General features: G+C 46.1%; 1 protein-coding gene across 3 annotated transcripts; it reads right to left on the reverse strand.

Annotated features, from left to right (window-relative positions):
• Window positions 1-660: 660 nt before the first annotated feature.
• SRPK1 (SRSF protein kinase 1) lies at window positions 661-22,767 on the reverse strand. Of its 3 annotated transcripts, none has more exons than XM_065038461.1 (18): window positions 22,473-22,526; window positions 22,332-22,392; window positions 21,610-21,743; window positions 17,628-17,760; window positions 15,340-15,458; window positions 14,646-14,754; window positions 14,135-14,222; window positions 13,840-13,927; window positions 10,501-10,607; window positions 9,662-9,827; window positions 8,615-8,640; window positions 8,016-8,229; window positions 7,322-7,747; window positions 7,069-7,169; window positions 5,597-5,704; window positions 4,324-4,393; window positions 3,786-3,878; window positions 661-2,891 (listed from the first exon to the last, which is right to left on the reverse strand). In XM_065038461.1, the coding sequence occupies exons 4-18, from the start codon at window positions 17,696-17,698 to the stop codon at window positions 2,707-2,709; spliced, it is 1,971 nt and encodes a 656-aa protein (XP_064894533.1). In that variant the 5' UTR covers window positions 17,699-17,760; window positions 21,610-21,743; window positions 22,332-22,392; window positions 22,473-22,526; the 3' UTR covers window positions 661-2,706. The 3 variants fall into 3 exon arrangements, with proteins under 3 accessions (XP_064894533.1, XP_064894532.1, XP_064894531.1); XM_065038460.1 differs by having other exon boundaries at window positions 17,628-17,776; XM_065038459.1 differs by lacking the exons at window positions 17,628-17,760; window positions 21,610-21,743 and having other exon boundaries at window positions 22,473-22,767.
• Between the last annotated feature and the right edge of the window lie 58 nt (window positions 22,768-22,825).

Raw genomic sequence — 22,825 nt, forward strand, 5'->3', positions numbered from 1 at the left:
AGCTTCCCACTCTGGGCAATAACCAAATGCAACCTTTTAAAAGGGCACTTCATTATTTTGCAGGGCTGCAGCGGGCCTGTAACAGTACCTGCAAACTACAGCAGATGGTGCTGGCCAGCACCAGCTCCCTGCACCGCCCATAATCTGATTTAGCCGTCATTGCACCCAGCACTCACCTGCATTTGGCACAGCCCGTTTCTGCAGAAGACAAAGCAGCACATCATCCTGTCCAGCTCTTACCTGCTCAGACCCCCAAATTAGCCTGTATTATGGTTTTCATTTCTACTTGCTGCAGCAGCCAATTAATCTCTAACAAGCACCTTCTAAAAATGTGCCAGGGAAGGTTTTGTTAAGGGTCTTTGCTAGGGAAGACAACACAGATACAACAGAGAAAAACACTTACTTTAGAATGGAAAATTCCAACGGAGTTGCCCCGCTATTGACTACTTTTCTTCCCCTTTTAAAACAGAGCACAATACTAGCAACAGAAGCTTCACCTCTCCCTGTGTCTCATTCTGGAAATAAAAACAAGTGCTCACTAGCCACTAGCTCTCAAAGAACAGACTTAGAGCAGGAGCATACGAGGAACAGGGCTTAGTTATGAGACAATCTGTTTATTGTATGGCTTTCAACAAAGGAAAAAAAGACAAAGCACCCAAGTAGAAAGAATAAAAATGTATTTTCCTTCAGGTTTTCAACTGACATAGCAAATACAAATTGTTCAGTGTGAGCACTTACGGCAATTTGGAAATTTAACAAACCCTAGGTGAATGAACAAACAGTACAAGACTGAATCCTGACAGCTGCTGCCTCTGCAGGTCTTCAGCTCACAAGGTGGCTCCTGTCTCGGCTGTTGCGGTAAGCGCGCGTCCTCCTCCAGCTGGGGTGCCAGAAGGGAGGGAAGGAGCTCTCAAAGCATGCAGATCCCTTCTGAAGTTCCCAAAGAGTTCTTTGTCAGCCAGTCTCGGGTACACAGGACTGGAGCAGCTTTGAAGACAACAGAAATTGTTTGCCCTGCCAGTGTGTCTTCACAGTACACAGAGAGAAGGTATTTTGAACCTGGTCCTGTCTGCAGTCATTCTGTAACAGATATGGAAGCAACACACAACTGGAAAAACTCCAGATGAAAGGGGGGAAAAAGTCAAATCAGCAGTTTAAAACTCTCTTGCTATGTTACTTTCCTTTAATTTTAAATTATATGCATAGAGAACCTGATCTACCCCTAAAAGAACATGCAGCATGATTTGCATTAATAAGCCCAATCAGGCACTGGACTGGAGAAATTCTTTTTCAAGTGGATTAAGTGACGTCAAGGTTTATGAATGAATGAGCCTTACAAACCAGGACTTCCAAACACACATACAGAAGTGACACGTAACAGTGGTCTCAGCAGCTTTGCCAACAATGGTTTCGGGCAGCATCTGCGCGGCCTCCCACACAGTCCTGGGGCAGCTTCTCTCCTCTGAGCTACCACGTATCCACAGGTCTATCTGGTCCGGGCTAAGGAAGTGCCTCCAATGTCTCCACGCTGCCAGATCTTGCTCTAGAGTAGGATGCACTGAAAGTGTTAATAGGATGGGCAAGTCTACAAGAAGCCATCATAAGACTATCAAATGCTATAGCGATTTAAAGAAATCTTTACAATGGGCCTCTTCAAGTGTTGATTTCGAAAGTCACAAGCTATAGCGTGGTACGGATGCTGCCACCCTTTTCTTGGGAAAAAGTGAATGGTCAAAAATCAAGAGCCACAGTAGACTACCAATCTCTCACAGATACAGCAAATGCCTCAAGCAAGGCAGAGAAGTGCCAGTAGGGGACAAAACCACCAATTTGTGGCTCACTAAAATGTCAGAAGAGTTGCCTTCAACAAGGTGACCTCTCTGCAGCCAAAGAGCGCACCCATCTGTTTGCAGAAGTTTGTGTACTGAGTCAGTGCCAACTTTTGCTTATGTCGCTTGTCACCTTTTAGTCACAGGCACAGGCATTAAAGTAGAAAATGTCACCAATGTCAAAAACTATTCTGACTATCTGGGCACAGAAAAAGGAAAGGGACAGGGCATTTCAGAGGGAGAAATTAAGGATACTAAAACCTAGGCTTAAATAGCTCTTTTCAAAAGATTTAAGCAGCTACAACTAAAGAAAAGTTACATGACTGGAAAGCAAAGAACACAGTAGACACCTAGAAAAGGAGGATTTGGAGGTCTTTATACTACAAGGAAGTAACACCACCTTGGTGCCATCTTTCACTTCTCACCCCATTGCTAGCTACTGGATCAACAACAGGAAACCGACTCCTGAGTCAGTGAGATAAGGAGGCATTTGGATCTTCATGTTCCCCCCATGAAGGAAGGAAAGTTGAAAGTTAGATAAGGGAGCACATCTGAGCACAGGTGAGCTCACACCTGTGAAACACAGCGGTTACCAGTGAGGAGACTCAAAAAACAAACCCTTCATATTCTAGTCAATTGGTCTTCGGGGAAGCCCAATCAAGGCAAAACACAGATGTTGCCCGCCAGCTGAGGAGAGTCCCCATTGAGCCACACAAGCAAACTCAGCAGAACAGGGTAGATTTATCTAAACTCTTGAAGGAAGAACTTCACGCTGGAAATCAACAAGAAAAACAAACAAACAAAAGATTTGGGAAGGGGCATCTGGGTGCACGTATGGTATGCTGTAAACCAGAGCGTAGTGCTGTTTTTGAAGCTTCTATGAGTTAAGCCAGGGGTGCCTGAGACACTCTGCTGCCGTAGCTCGTTTCTCTGGGACCAGCTCCAACATAGGTAATAAGAAGTCTGTGAATGCAGCTGCGTCCTCGGGGGACCACTCATATTTTTCCATCAAAACTTCAAAAAGGCCCCAGGGCTTCAGTTTGGTGATGTGCTTCAGATCACCTGAAAACCAAGACAGACAGGTTAAGTCAAGTCATAGGAGCAGAGAAGCTGAATAAAAAGGCTGAACAGCTAAACAAGACAGACTGAACTCAGAAACCGTTCTGAATAGTTCGGCACAGGGAATATAAAATGATACGGCATCCTGAAGGAAGAAAGTACACTAAACCCCCTTTCCAAGACTGTTCTAAAATGTCCTTCCTTGAAGGCTTCTTTTTTTCGCTCCTACTATTTTTGATCCAATATCTGCAAATATTGTTTAACTTCATTAAATCACTATTTATACCAGTTGACATGACAGATAAATGCTGTGCCATTGGATATGTGCAATAGATGCAGCGCTGTTTGAGGAAGCAATACATTACTAACAAAAAAGGGTTTGTTTTATAAAAAAAAAAAGAGTATTAAACTAGGTCAAAAACTTCTTGAGACTCAACAGATTTCTGAGGTAGGAAGGGTTTTACCATTAGCAACAGGGGAGGATATATCCGGAGCAACACGGCTCAGGGTGCAAGGCACTATGTAGGCAACTGGCACACAAGAAACAGAACAAAGTTGTCTAGAGAAGACTTCAAAGGTGAGCCAACACCTCTGCTTAAAGATCAGCTACATAAAGTCAAATCAAGTCTTAAGAAACATCTACAGTACTGTTTTTCTACCTGGTGCATTTGATCTACGCTGAGTTGTCATGTGCTAGGATGCAGAACACCTCTAGCAGTTAGACAAGAATGCCTTATATTTAGCTGCAGTTTCACTGAGAAAGCCTTTCATAAGACAAAGACTTGCAGAGGCATCTTCGCCAGCACCCCTTGTTAACTAGTACTTCCAACACAGCGCTCTTGTATATTTGGGGCAGGGGATAAGGGGATAAGTGACATTGGCTTTGCCTCCTTTTACCTTTTTTGGTGAAAAACTCCTTGGAATATTTTCCTGCCAAAATGAGCTTGCGAGGTATTTTCCCCAGAAGTTCTATGATCAATGCAATGTGATCTGCATTTTTTTGAAAGAAAAGACAATGAGACACATCCACACGAGACATCTCTATGCCCCAGTTTCCTTCTCTGGGATACAGAGACATTATCTCCCTTAAAAGTTGCTCCGAGATCCCCCTGGAATCAGATTACACCAAGCAAGGACAAAGTCAAGGGGGAAAAAAGGTAAGGGCTATTTGGGGTATGAAGACTTTGAGATGCCAGATGGAGAATCCAGTGGTAAGAGGAATGGAAAACATCAGAATAAGAACATGGACTTGACTGCATGATGGCTTACTGCAGAGGCTTGAGTACAGCTGTCCCCTAACACCACTGATTTGGGTAAAAAAATGTATTTGCAAGGAGCCTTTGCACTGCTAACTAGTAAGAGAATGCTCATTCTGAGGAAGCATCCACTGTATTTCACATCACATTTTAGAAAGGAAAGACTCAGACAAACACACCTTCGTCCCGTGAGTAATCTTCCCCAGAATGAGGCTCGAACAGGTAGTCCCCTGTTGCTAACTCAAAGGCCTAAACAAACAGAAATGGGCAAGTTAAATCACTCTGAACGCACTTCACGCACCGGTGGAGGTACTGCGGGCTGGTTCTGCATAACTCTGTTAGCCAGGGGCAGAAAGGCTGGAGGAATAACCTGCAAAACTCTAGCACACCACTACGATGTGCAATTACTCTGCAACATATTAATGACTGCGTTAAAAAACATCATGGGCATACCTATGATGAATTCTGGATCACAAGATAACGCAGTACACTTGCGTGAAATGTACAAAATTAAGGCATTTCACACGTTTTAGCCTCTCCTTCCACCTCAACACCATCTTGCAGAACATCATATGTAAACTCTAGATTTTTAACAAAGATTCTTCCATCTCTCAACTTCAGATATTAAAGACATTTTTCAAACAGTCTCTGAATATTTATCTGTAGATATAAAGGCATGTTCTAAATGAGAAAAACATCTGCATTCATTTCAACCCACCACTCCGTAACTCCATGACACATTTGCCCTTTATTCACTTCTACTCAAAACAGGATCTCTGACATTCCGTATTCTTAGTTTTCTTTACAGACTGCTGCAGTCTTTCCAAGAGCAGAAGTGACTTCACTCGCTATTTCCTGAGCTTAAAAAATTAAACACAAGCTTTGATTTGTAGAAAACACAGAACAGAGACACCAAAGAGACACGCACAGTAACAGACTCGTTTGTCTGTTTTTTTAAATTGCCATATTCTACATTCACCAGCTCCTACAGGAGCAGCTTCAGCCTCAATTCAACATTACTCAGATTATAAAATGACTCCAAACACGCAGAGGATGCAATTGATTAAAATGTGAATTTATACTGAAGACATCTGTGACACAATGCTGCATATAGCAGAAAGGTTTTTTTATATAAAAATATTTTGTCTTTAGAATTGCACATTTGCCTCATTTTTCCACAAAGCATAATGACCAAGTACAATCACATTCAAAGTCTGCCAGTGCGGTACAACAAAACTATCTTTCAGAAAGAAAGCCACACGTGGCAAGAAAACAGAAAAGCAGCAGCTCTGGTACGGAATGCGGCGTCCAGCAGTCGGGAAGCTGGCTGAACAGCTGCGAGGGGTCTCCGTCAGGCGCGGCTGGCGACCCCGCCGCCCGCAGAGCCCGGCGCACACGGGTTCTCCAAACGCTCCGCACAAACAGCTCACACCCCTGCACGACCCCACTCACCATACACGCCGTGCTCCAGATGTCAGCAGGGGTGTTATATCCCGACCCGATCAACACCTCCAAGGACCGGTACTGCCTTGTCTGGATGTCTTCAGTGAAGTGCTTGTGCTACACAAAAGGAATGTTTTACTGAACAGTTTAGAGATTGTTTTAAAAAGGACAATCTGGAAGGCCAGAGCAAATCAAAGCTCATTTCCATTGCATCTGAATTTTGCATCCTCATTAAATATTTCCTTATATTCCTACAAGTGCTGTTTAAAAGCTTTACATGAAACACTCCTCCTTAAGTAAAACAGGCCAGGAATTTAGAGGAAAGCAAGCCACAAAAACAGCATAAGGGAAAACTCCTTCAGAAGCTGCACCCTCTCCTGCCCCGTCCTGACAGACAGGCGGCCCTGCAGCACTCCAGCAACACCAAGGCGAGAGGCTGCCTTGCCGGATGCTCAATTCTGAGTCTGAGACGCCCTCCCCACAAGACCTCAAGTATTTTGCCATTTAAAAAGCCAAGTAAAATAGACATTTCTTCTATTTGAAATGTCATTCTATTTAAAAGCAGCACAGCACAATCATCAAAGAATAAAACTAATGAGAACGTCAGGAACTGGAAGGGACCTCGAAAGCTCATCCAGTCCAATCCACCTGCCGGAGCAGGAACACACAACAGACACCAGGGCAGTCAAAATCCCCACCAAACGCAGGGCCTGTGCCTGCGAGGCTGCTCTCAGCTGTCTGCAGAGGCCTCGTCCTGATCTGGTGGCCTGTAACAGACGCCCACAATAGCATCACCCTTGCCAGCCTGCCCCTTCACTTTCACCCATACACTCTCAACTCCTCCTCATCTGCCCCTGGACAACACTCAATACATTTTACTTGCTCTCTCACGTAAAGAGCAACTCCACCAGCTCGCCTGGCTGGCCTGTCTCTCCTGACAAGGCCACAGCCACCCACGGCCACATTCCAGTCACGTGTGCTGTCCCACCATGTCTCCGGAATTGCCACCAGGTCATCATCTCCTGCCCTAACACAGGTTTCTAAACTATTTAACTATTTATGAGTCTCTTTGATGTGGTCTTGAATCCACTGAAATGGTTTGACAAGCTAATAAACTCCAGAACTTGCACATGAGAGCAACTGTTTGCAACTTTCTCTTTCTCCAGGGGAGCTACACACTCTTTGAGAAGTTTCACGTATGCAGATTTCTACACACTATATGAGACACTGTTCACAGGCCTATTAGAAGTAATCTAATGACAAAGCAGGCACCTGGAACACAGACCGAAATCCTATGTTAAAGGATCATTTCTTTCTTTGTGTCGCTCCTCAGCTCTTTCTCCCCAACGTAGTTTCAAACTGTCACTACTGTCACAAGCAGGTCTAAGACAGAATTTGTTTCAAAAATTCTTTTCCATCTTGGCATACAGTGAATGAATTAGCAGGTTTAAACAGTCAATGTGAAAAGTTTTTAAACTTACCACCCAGCAAGCATTTCCTAAGTCAGCTATCTTCACTTTGAGCTTATCTGCATTCTTGGGTTCAAGAGGATTAAGAAGGAAATTCCCAGCAGTTGCTTTTCCTAGAGGCAACAAGCACAACAGCTGATTAACGCTACGTGGACAGTGTCACCATCTGTCATCCAGACCCTACTGCCCTCTCCCAGTCCACAAAGCGTCTTGCTTAGGATCTGAACTTTTCCCACCCTGACCTTCCTCAGCATGCCTCTTGTACCTTTGTTGTCTGATGGGCTATTATTCTCATTCTCGTCCTCTGAAGGTATCTCTGTCCGGATGCTTTCTTGCAAATGGTTAATCTCCTGCTCATTGAATGACTGCTCTTCATTGGACGTGGGTTGGCACACCATGGAATCTTCCGAAACTAAGGGCACGAAGGAGTCTGACACTGCTTCTTGAGGGCTGTTCTCCGAGTCACCGTTACGCTGACTGTAGTTACAACTGTGGAAGTTCTCCTTCTTCTGTGTGTGAGGGTTATCGCCACAGTTATTGGCATTATGAAGGTCATCCTCAAGTTGCACAGACCCTTGACTGCAGGAGTTTGGGAAGCCTGTCATTTGTATCACTCCATTGCAATTGATCTCTGTTACACATTTCTCGACGCTGCCTTCTATTAGAATAGACTGCTCTTGTACGACTTCAGCTGGAAGAGCGGAAAAGAAGAAGATAGCACAGTATGCCTAAACAAAACAACAGTTCAAGTGTGTTCAGGGAGCCCTCAGAAAGAAATAGTTCTCAAAATGTAACTGAACACACTCATTCATTAATTCCATTTGTAACCTCTTTAGATAGATAGAAAGCAATGCAAACAGGTTAAATGACAACAGCCACCTCTAGTAAAGGTGCTCAATCATGCCATCACGAGTGAAAAGACAACACTGTGCTACTTGAGCAAGACCTTAGGTCCATACCTGTCTTTTTGCTGACATTTTCCTCTGTCGGACTAACTTTTATGAGCATTTCCAGAGGGCTCCGATCTTCTTCCTCCTCTCCAGGCTGTGCCTGCCCAGGGCTTGCTTCCTTCTCCATTTCTTCTATCTCTTGCATTCGCTTCTCTAACAACTCGGCCTGCCGCTTCTGCTTCTTTTTCAACTTCTTTTTTTTGTTCTTTGACATTTTGTCAGCCTACACAGAAGCAAGTAGAGAAATTTGACTTGGCAGATCCTAAGGTTTCTGGAGCAGTTGTCCATGGCTCTGATCAGTGCACTTCTGTCCAGACCCAAGAAACCCACAGTATTCCCCAAATGAGGGATCTCAGACTCCACAGGCAACAATCACCTTCACAACAGACCCTGAGACCCCCAGGACTACTCGTTCTGCTGATATATGAGCTACTACTGCTTCATCTCCAAGATAACATTGAACTTGATGCCTGTGTCTATGACAAACACAAATCAAGCTTTTCCTTCTGGTTTAACGTTGCTTTCCCTTAGCGCTGACTGCATTATGAAACAACGTAGGAGCTACTGTAAGCAGATGTACACTGACACACGAAAGCTGTTACACTTACTGGTTTTGGCTGCGGTGCAGTGCTCACTGAAAGAAAAATAACAAAAATAATCAGTAAATTTATAGTCAAAACCAACAACTGCATTCTTATCTTAAGGTAAGCTTTTTCCTATGTGGTTTGGTAACAACATTTTAAAGATATCAGCAAACATTATTTCCAAGGCTTATTTCTCTACAAAAGTACAGCCAGAATTTAAAAGAAAAAAAAAGAAAAACATTGAATGAGTAAATGCATAACTAAGCTCCAGATAGGAGATTTGCTTGACTGATATCAGACTTAAACTTCCTGTCATGCAGCTCCATTTACCGCACGCATTACGCACCTTACTGAAAAGAAAATGCAAACCGAAACATCAAAATACTGAGAACACCGAAAACACCGCAGGGAGCTCCCCGAGCTATGACGGGCCCAGCGCAACGCTGGCGCTGCAAGGCTGTGACTGCCCGCGCACCCCACCACACACTGCAGCAGCTGTGGAGAACCACGCACGGGTACGGGTGGATGTTCTGAGGAGGAACGCGAGGAAACAGGAACAAGAGAAAACATGCCCTCAGATCCTCAGGAACGTACGCACGCCAAGGAAGCTGGTTCTGTTACAAGTTCCTCTGACTTTTGCACACTGACAACAGGTAAATCATCTTGAGACATTCATGAAACGCATTTCCAGCATCACACAATGACAAACTTTTGAAGAAAACATAAGTACCTCATCACATTTTCACTCCCACACTGTTGTGAGTGCATTAGCGTTTAACTTGTGCGGGGTGTGCAATACAAGACTTTCTGCCCTACCGCTTTAGCAGTGCCAGATTAGTGTGTCAAAAGCAAGTGCCAGCATGCATGTATCCTCCCTCCACTTTTCCTATACGAACAGCTGCCTTCCTGATCATTTATAATCTGTTACTAACTTCATAATTTACGGTTGGCTTCTCAGAGGTTACTTGCATTATTGTTCCACTGTTCTCAGTCAGGAAGCTTTCCCCAGTGAGATAAGTTAGGATTTGGGGATCTGGGGGGATATGGCACCGATTTTCAGGAATAAAGCACCTGCAGAGCCCGATGGGGGGGGAGCCCCAGATCTCTGCCACTCTGTTGCTTCTGCAGCCAGCCTGCGGATATACTGGTCATTAACGCACAGAAGAATGTTCTCAGGCTTAATATCTGTATGAATGATCCGACATTTTGTGTGCAAGTAATCCAGACCCTGAAGAACCTGGAGACAGAAGGAAAGAAACCATTAGAAAAAGCAAAGAACAAGCAAACAGAGCAAAATGAAAATGCAAAATTGCCTAAGATGACCAACAAACCTGAAGGACTTCTGTGTTTGATAACAGTGCAGATCAGAGCTATTGTGATCAGCGTGTGAGTAGTAATCACTACTCAGTTGCAGAAAACAGATTTGTATACATATTTTAGCTATGAATTAGAAATAGTCTCTTCGCCCTCATAACTTATAGTTGAAAATCTAATCTTAATACCCTACAATAAAACCATGCTCTCCTCCTCCCCTCCACTCACATGCAGAAAGACGGTTCTTCTTAGGCAACTATCCCGTAGGAAGAACAGGTTTCTCTTGCTCTTCCCGTCATTAAGCACTGTATTTACCGTGACATAGCTTAAAAAAAATACTTGCACTTACAAGGGATAACCAGGGCAAGAGGAGGTTAACAGCAAAGCCATCCTCCTATTATGGTTTAAGTGTCATAAAATACAACATCTGTAGCAGAAGGCTTTTGCAGTAGAAAAAGGAAACACTACCCCAGGAATGATTCTGTGGCATGAGAGAGACACCACTGATTCTTAACTTTGGTTTTCCTGAATCTCAGAGACATTAGCGCAGGTTCTCGCTGGGCTGAGGGGAAAGTGCAGTCAGAACTGGAATCTACCTGTTTGATGATCTTTTTCACACAAGGAAGTGGAAGCCCCTGATAATTTGACTTGATGATCCACTTCAGGAGATGATGTCCCAGAACTTCAAACACCATACAGATATCTGGAAACCAGTCAAGGAAAAAGATGGACATCCTGACCCAAGAAGCCCTGAATTCCCATGACTGAGGATCAAAAGGAATCCATACCAGTTAGGTGTTTTATGTTAAAGAACCCTCATCCTTCTGACACAGCTTAGAGAAGTTGTGTTCCTTAACAGCACCATGCTAGCCTACACACCAACACTGTCACCTAAGACACAGCGGGCTGGAGCTGGTTAGAACAACGCTCCTAATGCAGCAGCAGCAATGTCCCGCTCTGGATGGAAGCCGAGTACACAAGCGAGCTGCATCGGTGTCTCCTGCTTGTACTGAAGCAGCTCTGAGTCAACAGCTTACGTTGCCCCAGGCAAAACTCAAAGCCAGATCTCTCTGTACCAGGATTACCTGAAAAGATAATAAAACTTCCATTCATAAATCATCTTCAGAATAATTAAGTTACTTTCTCTGCCCTCCCTTGCCTCTTTACCAGCAAAAGAAACTTTGGACAAGCATGGACTCGAACCGTACTTACATTATCTGCTTTTTGTCTGTAAGATCTCTACAGTCACTCTAGTGAGATATTCAGTATTGTGCCTTTGCTTTAGAAGTCAAACTTCTAGGACTTTATTAGACTGCTTTTCTTCTACACTGGCATAAAGCATGAGTGTGTTTCACAAGAGTGAAAGAAATACAAGACCAAGTCAACAGTTGGTACGAGGTACTAGAAAAAAAGAGGAAATACATTATGGGGCTACTGTTTTCTAAAAACGTTACTGTTTGTAACCTGTAGCTCAATTCTCTCAAGCAGCCTAGTAATTCTCACTGAAATAAAATTCAAAGTATCACAAAGAAAAAAAACACACGCACAAGAACCACAGAATCCCAGAATGTGAGGGGTTGGAGGGCCCTGGAAAGCTCATCCAGTGCAATCCCCCCAAGGAGCAGGAACACCCAGATGAAGGTGGACACAGGAAGGTGTCCAGGCGGGTTGGAATGTCTGCACAGAAGGAGACTCCACAACCCCCCTGGGCAGCCTGGGCCAGGCTCTGCCACCCTCACCAGGAACAAGTTTCTTCTCAAATTTAAGTGGAACCTCCTGTGTTCCAGTTTGCACCCATTGCTCCTTGTCCCATTACTGGTTGTCACCAGAAGAGCCTGGTTCCATCCTCCTGACACTCCCCCTTTAGATATCTGTAAACATGAATGAGTCCCCCCTCAGTCTCCTCTTGTCCAGCTCCAGAGCCCCAGCTCCCTCAGCCTTTCCTCACACGGGAGATGCTCCACTCCCTCCAGCATCTTGGTGGCTGCGCTGGACTCTCTCCAGCAGTTCCCTGTCCTGCTGGAACTGAGGGGCCACAACTGGACACAAGATTCCAGGTGTGGTCTCCCCAGGGCAGAGCAGAGGGGCAGGAGAACCTCTCTGACCTACTGACCACCCCCTTCTAACCCACCCCAGGTACCATTGGCTTCCTGGCCACAAGGGCCCAGTGCTGGCTCATGGTCACCCTGCTGTCCCCAGGACCCTCAGGTCTCTTTCCCCTACGCTGCTCTCTAATAGGTCATTCCCCAACATATACTGGAACCTGGGGCTGTTCCTGCCCGGATTCAAGACTCTACACTTGCCCTTGTTCTATTTCATTAAATGTTTCCCTGCCCAGCTCTCCAGCCTGTCCAGGTCTCTGGATGGCAGCACAGCTTCCAGTGTCACCACTCCTCCCAGCTTGGTGTCACCAGCAAACTTGCTGACAGTCACTCTATTCACTTGTGCAAATCATTGATGAATATATTGAATAGTACCGGCCCCAGCACTGCCTCCTGAGGCACTGCACTGGGTACAGGCCTCAACTGGGCTCTGCCCATTGACCACGACTCTCTGGCTTCTTCCCTTCAGCCAGTTCACAGTCACCTCACTCCCCGCTCATCCAGACCCACTCCCTCAGTTCAGCTGTGAGGATGCTGTGGAGACTAAGCCAAGTGCCTTACTCAAGTCAAGGCAGATCACGTCCACTGCTTTGCCATCATCCATCCATCTTGTTATGTCCTCATAAAAGTCTATGAGGTTTGTCAAGCACGACTACCCCTTGGTGAAACCATGCTGACTGCCCCTAATGACCCTCTTATCCCTGACATGCCTTGAGATGGCACCAAGGAGAAGTCGTTCCATCAGTTTCCCAGGGATGGAGGTGAGGCTGACCAGTCTAGAGTTCCCCGGGTCCTCCTTTTGCCCTATTTGAAGGCTGGAGTGGCATTTGCTGTCCTCCAGTCCTCAGGCACCTCTCCCGTTTCCCAAGACTTGGCAAAGATGATGGAGAGCAGTCCAGCAATGACCTCAGCCAGCTCCCTCAGCACCGGTGGGTGCATCCCATCCGGACCCACGGATTTATGGATGTCCAGACTGCCTACCTGCTCCTTAACCCAGTCCTCATCAACCCAGGCAAACTCCTCCATTCCTGTTGTCCTTGGCCCCTCTCGCCAGGTTTAATTCTAAGGAGGCCTCAGCTTTCCTAGTTGCCTCCCTACACCCTCTGACAACAGCCGAATGTTCTCCCCAAGTGGCCAGCCCCTCCTCCCATGATCTAGAAACTCTCCTCTTCCACCTGAGCACACCCAGCAGTTCCTGTTGAACCACGCACGTCTCCTCCATGTCGACAAGAGTTGACCTTTCAAATTTTAAGGGTGCATAATTAGGACTTGCCACAAATTTCTGCCTATTAGAAGGCTGTTCACAGAACTATAGAGCATTTTCAAAGCAATACACTTCAAACATCCTAAAAACGTCAATCAAGTCCAAAGTGGGATGCTTCTGTAACTAGAAAACAACCTTATCACCAAGTTATAGGCTGCATGTGTTCGCTATTTTCAGTTCCTGATCCTAGTATTTTGTACTTCTTTACATAAATAATGGGTTACTACCAGGCTGCTTGCAAAATTGAGCAGTTGAGAGGGATGGGCTCCCGGATCACAAAGGTACCTTGGACACTAAGCCATTCAGTCCTTATTCACAAATCAGATGCAGCTGCCCCATCTCTCATGTTCAAAGCATGAGTAAGCAGTGCTGTCGCCGCAGCTCGCATGTCAGGCTGAATGACCGTTGTGGCTCCGAGCTCAGCCGGCAGTTTGGGGGGAGATGACTGCAGCAGTTTCCTCAGGCACTCACCGGGATGTGCAGGCAGCGCTCACCATCCCCAACTTGAGAGCTGCCCAGCAAACTCCCATCTTCATGTAATTCTTTGCCTTTATTCCAGAAAAGGATACGAGAACCATTAACTCCTGAAATCTTGAAGTCATCTAATAACTGAACAACTCTCTCTTTACTTGGATCATTTGGATCACTGTTGCGGACCTGCAGAGAAAGAGAGGATTAATTTTGTGTTCCTAGAGGTAATTACCAGGCAAGAATATATTTTGAAGTCAGACCTATCGCACTGCTTGTAGGTTCCTATCCAAATTCTTCGCAGCTAGATAGCCCAGAAATATCAAGCATGAACTAGCGTGAACTCCTCAAAAATGAATTAAAAAACCCAGCTGAACCCCACTCTCGGGTACTCACTGATTTTAGCAACTTGATCTCATCCAGTGCCGTTTCGGTGTAGTGCTCTGCACTCTTCACCACCTTCATTGCCACAAATCTCCTCCCTCTACAGACACAGTAAGTACATTGGAGACTGTTAACACTCACACAAAGACCTTATTCTCCAGGATTATCCTAATTCTTTTGTGTATAAGGCAGCTACTTATTTAAGGCATCAAGGAAAAATAAGGTTTAAGCACTCGAGAAGTCTTTGGGTCTCTTTTTGTAAAACATCCATGTTAGCAAATTTCTCATAAAATGAAATAACAGGTCAGAGACTGCTGAACACAAGGGCACACTTCCCACACGTGGTTTGCCCTGTTAATTCCCTCCCGCACACTTGCATGTACAATATCAAAAGAAACTTGTGTCAGGATGAGGACAGCTATGTTTTGTGTGTTAATTTAAAAGTAACAAGATTCTGTCTGATCATTTTTGTGCAAAGCTGTACATTCCCACCAGAAACACTAGCTAGAACAGAAAGACTTACTGGGTATCCCAAGCTAGCCACACAGTGGAGAAGTGGCCCCATCCAAGCTTCCGGATCACGTGGTACCGTCCATTAAAGAGATCGCCTATTTTCACAAGGTGATAACCGCCTAAAAAAGCAGGCAAGAGGTTTATACAAGTCCTGAGGAGCAGGTACACAGAACAAGCATCACAACTCAAAGCAGACTCATTTGATGTGTTTAGATTTTTAATCATATAAACAAATGCAAATGTTTCTCTAATTGGATCTTGCTAGAACAAATATGCAAAGAGCTGTGAACAGCACTCTAGTTGATTGAAAAGTTTTAATGTAATTGAACTAGAGTGACTGACTTTTCCTCCATTTCAATGTAGGTCGGCACTGCAGCATTTGCCAGAATCTGGAATTACACCCTAGATTCCAGGCACTTACTTTTCAGTTGTGGTCAGCAAATACCGTCCATGAAATGCGTGCTTTGCCAGGAAGATTCACCTCTCTCGATTGACTGGTTCACAAACAAGACACAGAATTGCTGTTCATTACTTGATTAGCTCAAGCACCAGAAGTCCCTTCGCTTAAGGATTCAGTTACAATGGGGATAGCTGCACCAATTCAAGAAACTCCCTTGACTTCCGATCTACTATAGAAAATGAAAAATCAAGAGACCTTCCTGATTCCATTGAAAATACCACTCCGTAAACGGGGAAGTTCTCACCTTTACAGTAATCATTTGGATCCTCTTGTTCATCGTCATCTGATCCCAGGATTTCTTCCTCCTGCTCTGGAAGATCATTCTCCGAATGAGCAGCAGGTCCCCGATGCTGAGTGTCGGGTCTGAAAAAGAACACACTGCATGTCTCACGCGTTTCACTCTTCAGATCAGGAGCTTTCCTTTCACACGAGGGACTGCGGATAATGGAGGAGATGCAACATTCACCCTTCAGAAAAACTATTCTCACATTTAAATGTTTTTATTCCTAAGCTAGTATAAAAGTAGATAAAAACAGTTTGTCATATACTAGTGAGAAATACAGCTTAATACCCTAAATTCACTTTTAGAGTGGAAAAAAGAAACAACCAGACAAAACCAGTTAAAAGCTTGGTGATCCCGCCAAAACATCAGTCTTTCTGAACTCCTACTCAGACTTCATTCAGCGAGGATTCCTCTAAAGCAAATTTATATTTTAAGATGTTACCTCATATAAAAGCTGAAGATTTAAATGTCGCTGAATGTTATTTTAAAGACTAACATCAATTAATTCTTACAGCCACTAGTTATGCTGGTGGATAAGCTAATGCATGTGGGCTTTTGCATGCAGCTTTCATAGCTTGTAGCTGAGCCGGAGTCACGTGCATCACACCACGGCTATAACAACTGCTCTTAATTCACGGGACAAATTCAGGTAGTTATACAGTAGAACGATTCTTCAGCGTTTACCTACTACACATGCACTTCGCTGACACTTTGTACATTAAATACATTACTACACATTAAAACTACAGCCATCCTAAATATCTATGGAGGATCAAAAGAAAGCAATCCCCCGTTCCAATCTGATCATGACCATGTGGTCACCTTCTGTGATTCTGTGAAACTTGTAGCCATTTGCAATCTGGAATTTTAGTTCATTAAAGCAACAAAAGCTACAAAGGTCATCTCAGGCACAATCAAACCACTACACGTTTATTTCAGGCAGTTGTCAGAGCTAGTGGGTTCTGCTGATTTTGATTCAGGAACAGGTAAGCAGCACAGATTACTGCTCCTGAACCGTAACGCAAGACGGTCAGACGGTCCATTCCTTTGCTGTCAGGCTAATGAGACATTTATTAACAACCTCGTAGCTTGATCCAGCCCCAAGATATCCAGCATTTAGACATTTTTCCCCTGTGAGCCACAGAATCACAAGTCAGGGGGAGGAAGCCTTGGAGGTCAAAAAGCTGCTTTAAAACTGCTGCATTCCTTTGAGGACAACTGAGCTCCCAATAGTCACAGCCCATGCCCAGACTAGAGCAGGCAGCAAAGGCAAGGAAGGGACACGGGCAGAACGGCCAAAGGGCAGACTGGACGTTCACACACAACAAATCCTACAGACAGGGTAAAGAGAACCAGAATGCAGATTCGGACAGAAAGGAGAATTTAAGCCCAGTAGCCAGAAGCTTTCTGCCCCCGCGAGGGGCTGACGAGCCGCGCTGCTGACACACCCCGGCGTCTGCATCGGAGCCTGTCCTGGGACCGACCGCACCTCACCCGGGCTATAACCTATTACAGCGACTAATGCGATACAGGGCTGTGTTCAGGTCATATACATTTCTACAGTGCTATTTCCTTTATGAAACAGTGTCCAAAAGCCATCTCATTCCTCTGCCTTTCTGCCAAAATTCATTAGATGTTATTACATCCCACCACCTTCTTCACGCAAAGCGACCATGTCAACTGCAAACACAGACTGAGACTTAACCAGTGCAGATATGTATTAATACCACAGAAAAACCGATAAACAGAACTACAGCCCTGATCCATCTGCTTTGCTCATACAGGCAGTGCTCTAAAAGGCACAAAGGGCTGCTAAAGGCAGCAGAAAAATCCATACTAGGTATTAAAGGTGACAGCTGCCAGCAATATTGCAAAATGCAACTAAAATATATAAACAGTCTAAGAAAAATGGTTAACAGTTTACACATTAAGAAATCAAGTGTTCTAGAGTACTTTCATAGCCACCTCTGTTATACTTAAGAACACCTCAGTCGCCTTTTACTTTTGTTCCCTTAATGTGCTAATTCATCATCAGAATTACCTGGATTTGCAGGGTCTCTCTACAACTATACAGCAGTTTTCTACTTAAGGAAAACAACGTGGAACAGCAATGCTAAGGCAAAAGAGTACATCTTTTACAGAATGTGAATCCTTATCTAGAGACCCTCCATGAAGCCATTATTCCCTCAGGAATGCAGGAAGAACTGCATACTCATGAGCCAAAAATGAAACAAAAAAGGGTAACCTACCTGCATGAAGCACGGCCTCCCATTGATAAAGATATTCCCAAAGACAGCCCAATAGTTTTCGAAAGAGCCATTAAAAATCAGACGCCACAGCGTTCAGAAAGCAGGGGGGACATCCGTGGAGGGTCGGGTTCGTCTGGAACGCAGCAAAGCTTTGTGCAAGAGTGAGGGAGAGGAGGGATTTGCCTTCACCACCCAGCTGCAGATTCACAGCTCTGCATTGCAGGTAAAGGGCCTTGCAGCAAGGCTGGGGGCTGCTCTCAGCTCATCCTCCCGCAAATTCAGTCATGTTAGGGGTTGAGCATAACTAGATTCATCACCTTCTCTTGATGTTTACCTGTCTCAACCTTCCCCTCTAATGAAATTAGAAATTCAGTCAGATATTTTGTTTCATCTTCCTGAACAAGCCAGTTTTATTTGCCTATTCAACAGCCCGCTGGACTCAAAGCTCAGAGGAAGACAAGGATCGTGGTAAGTGCTGACAGTCCAACCCTTTTGATACAGAAATGCCACCACAATCACACAGCAGAGAAAGGGCGTTCAAAGGAAAAATGAATTTTCTGAAGCAATTCCAAACCTCCCCATCCAGAATGACAAGAAAAACTTATCCTTTCTGCTGAAAAGTAGCAGGAGTTAAACCTTTAAGAAGGTGAAGTGATTATTTTTCACAGCAGCAGGCACTAAACGCCATCCTCCCACCACGTATAAGAATTACCAGCCACTTCCCGTGCCTGTTTATCCTGCAGGTTTATGGGAGTGAAGTGATAGAGGAAACAAGTCAGCAATAATGTGACAGAGCAAATAATAACTGAGAGATTTTTCTGCACTACAGGGGACTGCTGATTAGTGCAAGACACTCTGACGCTGGCACTGCGGTTTTAAACCAAGAGGTTTAAAGAAGAATTGGATTAATATGATTGGATATCTAAAACATTTTCACCTTAAACTTCACTTAAGTCCGAACATCCCTTCAACAGTTCAGCATTACCAAACCTCTTCACGTTAGGATAGGTACTAACAACATGCAAAATTTTGCGCCGTAGAGAAAACTGTGCTCCACATCCACTGAACGTACCGCCCCACAGCCCCGCTCGCCTCTGCAGCGCGGGGCAGGGCAGCAACAGCTACCCGCAGGAACCGAGACTGCAGCCACTCGTTCCCTACAAAAGGCATTGAAAGAATTTTGAAAAAGCACTCTTCCATCCTCTTGCCAGCTCCCCACAGAATCACTCCTCTGCTGCACACACTAGAAATAAGGAAAAGAACAACTAAGAAGCCTCAGTCCCACAACACACACTCTTACAGCTTTGCACTGGAGTAGATCCAGCAGCATCAGAATGACAAGATGGGAGACCACAGGCACATAGATTAGGACAATAAAGCACAATAAAAAAGCCATGGTTTTAGTGCTATGGAGTGGCACCAGCACAGGCTCCTTCACTGCTCTCTCTATCACAAGCACCACGTCTCCAACTTCACCATCAAAATTCAGAACTTTTCTCCACCCCAACAACGTACATAACAAAACACTTGAAGAGAGGCATCTGACTCTCCTGTTTAAGAGTGACTCCTCCAAAACTTCTTCGTACAGGAGATCAGTATCTTTCCTGAGCCCCAAAACAGCAGAAACACTGTCCATGCTATCTATCTACCTGCTTTGAACAGACAGAAAAGCAGACCCCTTCGACCCTCAAACAAGGAAGGCAGTGTATCTTCAATCCAAATTGCTTTTCACACCTACCACCCTCACGTATGAGCTAACAAAAAAGATGCCCTGCTTGCTCCTCCTCTTCACCTCGGCTTGCCATCCCGTGCTATTTGCAGAGATGACACCCGTCTGCAAGAATGTGGAAACAACTGCTTTCCTAAATGATTAAGCCACCTGCAGCACAATCTCTAGAAACACTATCACTCCTTATTTTTGAGCTCAAATTACACACATGAAACATCCCCAAACAGAATTCAAGTCACTGAAGACTAATGACAAATCCAGCTCCTACTGTAGCAGATGCAGCTAACAGTACCACAACGCCCCCCGGACTCTCGCCAAAGGAAGCGCTGCTCTCCCCTTTAACCACCGCGCGCTTCCCAGCGCCGCACGCCCGCCGCAGCAAGACCTCGCTGGTAAGGATCCCCTGCTTCCACTGGAAAGAGGAAAAACCCTCCACGTGACATGGCGAAAAGCGAGGATTTGAAATCTCGCTCTCCCGTTTTCACATCCGTGCATCAAAACAATGTCTCTTGAAAGGAAGCACACATCCATCACTAATCCTTAGTGCATTTGTTATTCCAAGTTCATGTTAAGGCACATCTACTCAGAACGAGTGCTTCTGGTGCCGGCCTCCAACGTGCCTCACGCAGGTCCGCTGGCAAACCCAGCGTTCGGTAAACACAGTAACCGTTCAGACTCAAACTTTCAGTGCAAATTCAGGTCTGAAATGATACAAGTACTTTCGTGCTTGTATGCACTTTACCTATCTACTCAAGAAATGTTCAAGTATTTGAGGGGATTCGGGGCAATTATAAATCATACCTTGTAGGGGACTTAGGAATCTATTATCCACGTTACTTTGTAACTATACACAGTTCTTTCACTCTCCCATCCCTATTTTTATTAATGTTTTGTGAAATAAAGGCGCTCAAGATGCACCAAGACACACCTTTGGTTTGGTAGATCAGTGGGTGTTCAGTGTGAAGATAAGTAACAATTAATTCGCAGGAGAACAGTACTAATGTATTAATAAAAGTAACAGAGGCAGTCCAGTTTCTTGCTCTCCACATCCACTCCACGAGCTGCCAGTAGAACCGTCAGGCTGACAGGGACGCTTAAAGCAGGTGCAGTCCCTTTTGAATCGCCTTAAAACCCCTCAGAACATTATTTGCATTTTTATACTTACCCATAATAAGGTAATTCCTAATACTTACCAACTTTAACCTTTTACAATCAGTTGTTTAATACTTTTTACTGCCCTTTGTCTGCACAATGTGTGATATAGCCAACTACTACAGAACAATTAGGTGTTAAAAAGACATTCCATGTGGTTTCAAGTTCAGATTTTACAGAAGTCATCTTGCAACAACCCAGTTAACCTTATTCTAGAAGATTTAACGAGAGGAGTTTTGCATTTAAATAGTATGAATGTTATGGAACTGCACTTAGAGGCTGACAGTGGGTTCTTTTTGTTGTACTAAGTAAAGCATAAAGCACATGCAAGTTTCTTCAAATGTAGAGGTAGGATCTAATAAACCTATGGTATCAGAAAACAGTTAAATTGTGTAGTAGGAGACAAGCACAGCATTTCACAATTAGTACAGTTCTCCACTCAAAGCAGCAGCTGGCCGGGTGTGCCGCGAACCTGCTCTGGCTGCACAGTCAAAATTACCGAAAAACCCACACAACACGCCAGCACCGAACGGCGGTGCTCAGCACCCGCAGGATTTACACAGACCAGCCTTTCCAGCTGCCGCCGTGGGCTCTGCTGGCAGTCAAGACCGTTTGTCAGCAGCTAGACAAGGAGAAAAGAAAGTAGCAGGTACAGAACTGAACAAGGGATTACTGCTCCAGAGATCAGGACAAAGATGATACACAGAAAGGGGAAAATGTCCCAATGCCATAGTCAAGAGGTACCAGGAAAACCTACAAACCAGCATGGAACATAACACACATCTCCCAAAGAGTTTAGTTAATGTGCCTCACCCCTCAGAAATCCCACATCAAAACAAGTGAATCTTCACTAGAAATGATAATTAACCAGGGAAAAAAAAAAAAAAGTAAAAACCTTGTGATTTTTCTGAGGAAGCGAATCAGAAAGCGTTACTCTAGGCCTAAAGAAAACCCCTCCTATTCCCACTCCCCAAGCCTTACTTACTGAATACCTTTGGTTACCGACACCAGCAAGTATAAAATCTCCTGAGGTACCAGAGATTTTACACAATAAGCAGCAATTTAGTTAGCACAGAGAATCAGTCCTAGGATTTACATCACCTTTCACTAGAAAGGGATCCACGAGCAGCACTGACTGCAATCTGTTGGAAGCCATTGTTTAGTATTTACTCGAGATCTTTTCATTTTTGCATTGGCATCCAAAAGTTCACCGCATATAAAGACTTGTGAAATTCCTGCGATAGGAAAGAAACCACACAAGAGCATCAAGGTCCGGGAAAGAGACAAACACCCCATCGCAGGGCTCTTACGGACGCTGGGGCGCCAGGAGCAGCTGGTTCCGAAGGCTCTGGAGGGGACGGCAGCCGAGCCCGGCACAGGCCGCGGGAAGGGGACAGGACAGGGCAGGGCACGACGCAAAGGGAGGCACGACCGCGGCTCCACCCGCCGGGCTCGGGCAGCCACAGGAACCGCGCACACAACGCGGCCGCTCCGCTCCCCGCCCGCAGCCCGACGGGTGACAACGCGGAGCCGGGAAGGCCCCTGGAAAACCCGGCCTGGCGGAGAGCGGGGCTGAGCGGCAAAACCAGCCGCCCTGGGCCCCCAGCCGGAACGCGCCTCCAGTTAACCGCGCGTTAAAACCCGCCTGCCCCGCGGGGGCTGCGCGCTTCTCCGCCCCGGCAGCACCGGCTCCCGCCAGGGCTCGGCAGCGCCTTCCCGTGGGGACGGCCCACTGGAACAAAGAGGCGCCGGGGCCGGCGGGAGGCAGCGCCGGGGCCGGCGGCGGGAGCTGCCGACGGAGGGGAGCCGGGGCCCGCACTTACTTCCTCTGGGCCTTGTCTTTCTTGGCCTTGGTCCGCTTCTTTCGGGCCTGCAGCGCCAGCACTTGGGGAGAGAAGGGGAGAGAGGCGTGAGGGGAACGGGCGGCCGGGGGGCAGCGGGGCGGGGGAGCCGCGCGCGCTCACCTTTCCGCTCCATGGCCGCCAGAGCCGGTAGCCCCGGGTGCCGCACGCGCCTGCGCGCTGCGCCCGCCCCCTGCGCCACGCCGGGCCGCGCCGGCAGGCGCGCGCGCAGCCCCGGCACCTCCGTGCGCCACCGCGCGGCGCCGGGCCCGCTCGCGGGGGAGCCGCTCGAGCTCGGGCTCTCGCTGTGGGGGAAAGCCACGCCCTCTCCGTCCCGGTGACGCCCCCGCCCGCGCTCCGCGGGGCGGGGCTCCGGGGGCGCCGGCGCCGCCGGCAGGCGCATGGCGGGCGGCGCGCATGCGCAGGGCGCTCCGGCCGGCTGAAGGCGGGCGCCGCGCGTGTGACGAGGGCTCCGC

The sequence above is a fragment of the Columba livia genome, chromosome 22, assembly GCF_036013475.1.
Source record: "Columba livia isolate bColLiv1 breed racing homer chromosome 22, bColLiv1.pat.W.v2, whole genome shotgun sequence".
Lineage (NCBI taxonomy): Eukaryota > Metazoa > Chordata > Aves > Columbiformes > Columbidae > Columba > Columba livia.